Raw genomic sequence first — 4920 nt, 5'->3', positions numbered from 1 at the left:
GGCTGCATTATAGCACAATGTTGTTATTAATGTAATGTAATGTTAACCACCTAACTGTTATAGGTTCCCACACTTTTCCTCTAGGGGCATAGGCATTGTGTCTCTTCCTCAGTGTTTATTTTGCAGAATACACCATAACAATCTCATGGTTGCTCGAGAGTGAGAGGCGTGTGAGAGGGTTAGGTAGCCTTGAGGTGTATCTGTCACTGTCATTCCATGTTCATGCATTTTGATGATTAATTTTGACTATCTGCATCAGTAGCACACAAGAGGGCACTAAGGTGTAATTTGAAGAATAGATCACAAGGGAAGAGTTGTTACAAAATCTACAAAGCCAATCAGAATACAAATGTAACTGTGGAATTAGACTGAGACCTCAGTGATGCAGTTCATGTGAAATTATTAGGACCTTGGGTGGTACTCTTATCAACTAGGCCACTTAGCACCTCATCCTGAGTGATTTCACTTGGCAATTACACCTCGTTATTATTATTATTATGCTATTTATATTTATCTTGAATATTACTCCTTAATGTATTTTCTGCTGTTTACATCTTAACAGATAACAAGGAGGACATACAGGAGACTAAACATATCATATCATTCGCAGAAATTAGCTGGTTAGGAGATGCCAGAGAGCCTTAAACTGACAAGAGTACCATGAGAGGTCCATGTGAAAGTGACAGAATGATTGTGAAAGAATGTAGTGATATGGTTTTCCTTTTTCAAGCACAATTGTGTGATAATGCTCAGTTTTAACAGTGATATCTGATCCTCTTATTTCAGTGCTAACAAAGATATTCTTTGTTCTGTATTATTTTTTCCTTCTAGGTAACTACTACTGATGCTATCTACATATGTAATACAGTCATTCATGTGTACACTTGTGTGTATTGTTCATTTATACATGTGTAATTAAGTGTGGTTCTTATGGGTCAACTTTGAGGGGTGGTTGAGGTTCACTGTTCATGTACAGTAATGCCACATGGACCAGCCTGGACTGAGCAGCCTGGCCCTAGATTTTACACACTTAAAAAAAAAAAAGAAAAAGAATATTCGACACCTCTGTGGAGTGATTCATTGTGACACGTAGACCATGGATTTGAAATACCATCAGTACCAAATGAACACTGTTTCACTTTCACAAATAATTTCAAAGCATATTGCTCCCAGGGGTAACGGTTATTTTTTTTAATGGAAATAAATGACTGGATGATGGATGGCTGTATGGCTGCTAGGTGTGATACAGGACTCCAGTGTGCCTGATTAAGCCCTTCAGTATGACAACACCATTTTTACTTTGTTTTTGCTGATACCAGAGACCTTTATTCAGCTTATAAGAAACTTTCCAAACGAGGACTCAAGTGCTGTCTTTGTTAACTCATTCAATACGACAGACCCTTCCTAAGCTGTATAAAATTGTCTGGAGGCTGCATGAATAAATAGCAAAAAAGATGCCACCATATTGAAGGGTTTACTGGAAATCTTGATACAATCTTTCAAAACTGTGAGGGAACTTTTGAATGTACAGACACACAAGTATCTTTCCAAAGTATCTGAGACATTCACTGGTAGAGATACGGTTTTTTACTGCAATTCATCAGTTGTGAATTTTCTTCAGATGGAGCTGGGAAGATAGCTGTTTCTTTGACTGTACCACACATTTGAATACTTTGATTAATGCCTTATAACTTGGTAAATATAAACTTGATGTAACTTAGTTCTGTCAATACAGCAGAGTTTGTCTTGGTAATATAGGAGGTCTCTGTGTACAATTGGATAAATCTGTGTGCCAATCTGTTATCATCATTGTTATCATCATCATCACCAGCTTCCTGGTGCATAATCGGATGGGTACAATTCAGAAACGGGAAAGCACCACATCAAAGTGGAAGAATTATCAACAGACAGCCCACAAAAATAGGCTACGACATCCAATGAATCACATCTGAGCCTTAGATGTTCTCGATTTCACTTATCACCAGAATTAAATATATAAAAATTGTTCTTGGGGTGAGGGAATTAAGGTTAATAGTGACTTTCAAGTTATGCATTTGATGTTTTACAGTTTTCATACACAGGTACTGTAATGTCTTGTTTGTTTGCACCTGACAAAGATCCATAACCCCTTTTCAGCATAGCCAAAGGCCAAGTGAGGTCTGTTTCAGGTTATACATTTGATATTTTACATTTTTCACACATAGGTGCTGTAATGTGTCGTATGTCAGTTTGTTTTCACCTGACAAAGATCTGCAACCCCTTTTCAGCTACTTAATGGCCAAGCGTAGTCAGATTGGAAGATATATTTAACTTTAACCCCTAATATTTAGTGACATTCTTTTCAGTGTATTTCTGCTCCTACCACACTATTTTATGCAGCTTAGGAAAGGCCACCTGTACTGAAAGGGTAATTAATGCAATATTTAACCCCTCAGTTCTAAAAGTATTCTAAGCTGAACAAAACTGTCAGGAGATGACCAGAATCCTGTATAGTGAAAGATATCCCCAAATATATCATGGCATGCTTATAAACATTTGGTCCTATATAACAACACAAGGCCACTACTTCTGCCCTTAACCATCAGAGACCACTGTTACTGATGAAAAGAAGTCCTGTACTAGAACTTCGTCTCCATACATCCTAGAAACTGTAAATAAACTAAACACATCATGCATGCTTATAAACATTTGGTGCTACATGATAACACAAGGCCGCTGTTTCTGCCCCAATCCCACGGCCGCTGTTATCGCTGATGTGAACACTTCCTGTACTCCCTCCTGTGTCTTGGCCGAGCACTCCACGTACTTTGAGAGTCGCGCCTTCTTGCACAGCTTCTTTCCATCCTTTGGTCCGAGTACGGTCATGTTTCGTACATCTTTCTTTGTGCCTGAGAGGGGGGGGAAAAAAAAGGTGATAACTGCGATGTCTCTAGTGCCATGATTCACAATAATTTCCTCTTGAAGATTTATTTTTAAAGTCTTTGCATTTCTCTGTCTATCTATTGCCACAGGCCTTAGCCCCATGAGGGTGGGCACAAATATATCATCTCCACATCACAATGTCCTTTGCTATTTGACTACCCTCCCTCCAGCTCACACCTCCCTGTCTCATATCTCTCACCATTCCATCCCTCCACATCATCTTGGCCTTCCCCTCCAACCCACATACCTTTCATATATTTCTCCACACTATCCCCCCATCTCATCCTTGGTCTTCCCCTTCTCCTCACTCTTTTCATTTAACATCTCCGTTAATATTAACACCACAACTTACCCACAAGAACAACTGGTGCTTTTGGACAATGTTGGTGTAATTCTGGCAGCCACTTTGAGGTGACGTTCTCGAAACTGGCTCGGTTATCCAGCGCAAAGCATACAATAAACACGTGTGTCTGGAAAATGTTGGGAAGATGTAATCATCATCATCACATTACCGTCATCATTCTCATAATTATTAATGAGGGTCTGTAAAATCCTTCAATCTGTCTGTCAGTCATCAGATGCCTTAATACAACAAGGGGTGACACAAACATATTATCTCCATGTCATTCTGTCCTCTGCCATCAGGCTGTCCTTTCTCCACTCAGACCTTCTTCTCATATACCTCTTCACTCCACCATCCATCTCATCCTTGGTCTCCACTTCCACCCTCCAGCTCACTCATATCCTCTCCTAGTCAGTTTCTCATGCTACATTCTCTCCACATAGCCAGATCATATCAATGATTGTGTTAAATGTTAAATCCAGTGTAAAACAGTATGAACCTCGCATACTCCTCATTCACATGTACTCTCCTATAGTCAGTCTCATTGCACATTCTCTCCAGTCTCTCGTCTGTCTCATTGTCCATTCTCTTATGTTAAATACTCACCCCAGGATAAGATAATGGTCTAAGTCTCTCATATTCCTCCTGTCCCGCTGTGTCCCAAAGCATCATTGAATACGCTCTGCCCTCAACCACGTGAGTCCCTGCATAGTTGTCGAAAACTGTTGGTACATATTCCTGTTGGGGATGGAAGTGGGTTATTTTCGTTCGACTGACAGGGACAGGAGACATGGAGGAAAAGTGCGAGGGGGATTAATCACTGTCTGTGCATACATCTGTAGGGGGACGTGAAAATTTTGTTATTCACAGGTAGACAAAGGCAAGATATGGAGGAAAAGTTGAGAGGTGGATGTTCCATGGGATGATGCAACGAAATTATAAGTGTTCATATGTTTCTTGGCTTTTATATCTGTGGTCCTTGTACAACCTACATAAATGAGGTAGATAAATATAGGTTGACAGAAAAACATAGACCACAAGAAGTTATAGGTACAAATTCATAAAAATTACAAGTCAATAACATCTGTAGGGTACTGAAAAGAAACTAAATAACCTCAGGGAACTCTCCGGTGGTGTATGAGATGAGAAGGCAGGTCTTTCCAACTGTTCCGTCACCAACCACAGTCACCTTCAGCGGTCTTTGGCTTCCTCCGTCACCCATCGTCACCGTCACCGCACCTGCGGACACATATAACGTCACTGTCTGTTCCAGGGATGACCATACCATTTTTACTCAAGCTTGGACTAAAACTGCCATCTCTCCGTGTTGACTGAGGAGCTGTACCAAGAGATTAGCGCTAGAATATGATGCTAATCATGGTAAGTACTTAGAGCCGTTGTATTGCCTTTCTCTCCCATTGAATTAATTGACAGCTGGTAAACAATGAAAACCTGGACCAGGTTATGGTGCAAAAGGGTTTAACCCCGGAAGGTCAGGTCATGTTTCTGTAAATAAAGGCCCTGTCGAGTGCGACAGTCATTTTTGATATTACGAGGAGGCATATACCATTTGTTGCGCCATCATTCACTCGCATGTAAACTAACACTGACGTAAGTTTGCATTCGTTTTGTGGGCTGCAATACGGCTGACTATA

At 40.3% G+C, this 4920-nt stretch overlaps 1 protein-coding gene across 1 annotated transcript; it reads right to left on the bottom strand.

The window, feature by feature from the left end:
- Positions 1 to 1560: 1560 nt before the first annotated feature.
- On the bottom strand, positions 1561 to 4498 carry LOC145396041 (uncharacterized). The gene is made up of 4 exons (XM_080269504.1): positions 4380 to 4498; positions 3872 to 4003; positions 3275 to 3392; positions 1561 to 2888 (listed from the first exon to the last, which is right to left on the bottom strand). Exons 1-4 carry the CDS (start codon positions 4485 to 4487, stop codon positions 2695 to 2697), a joined length of 552 nt encoding a protein of 183 aa, XP_080125630.1. The 5' UTR covers positions 4488 to 4498; the 3' UTR covers positions 1561 to 2694.
- Positions 4499 to 4920: the final 422 nt, after the last annotated feature.

This window comes from Coenobita brevimanus, chromosome 34, assembly GCF_032717465.1.
Source record: "Coenobita brevimanus isolate Jiangsu-jjx chromosome 34, ASM3271746v2, whole genome shotgun sequence".
Classification (NCBI taxonomy): domain Eukaryota; kingdom Metazoa; phylum Arthropoda; class Malacostraca; order Decapoda; family Coenobitidae; genus Coenobita; species Coenobita brevimanus.
The sequence above is the reverse complement of the archived record's forward strand: the minus strand, read 5'-3'. Positions and strand labels throughout refer to the sequence as shown.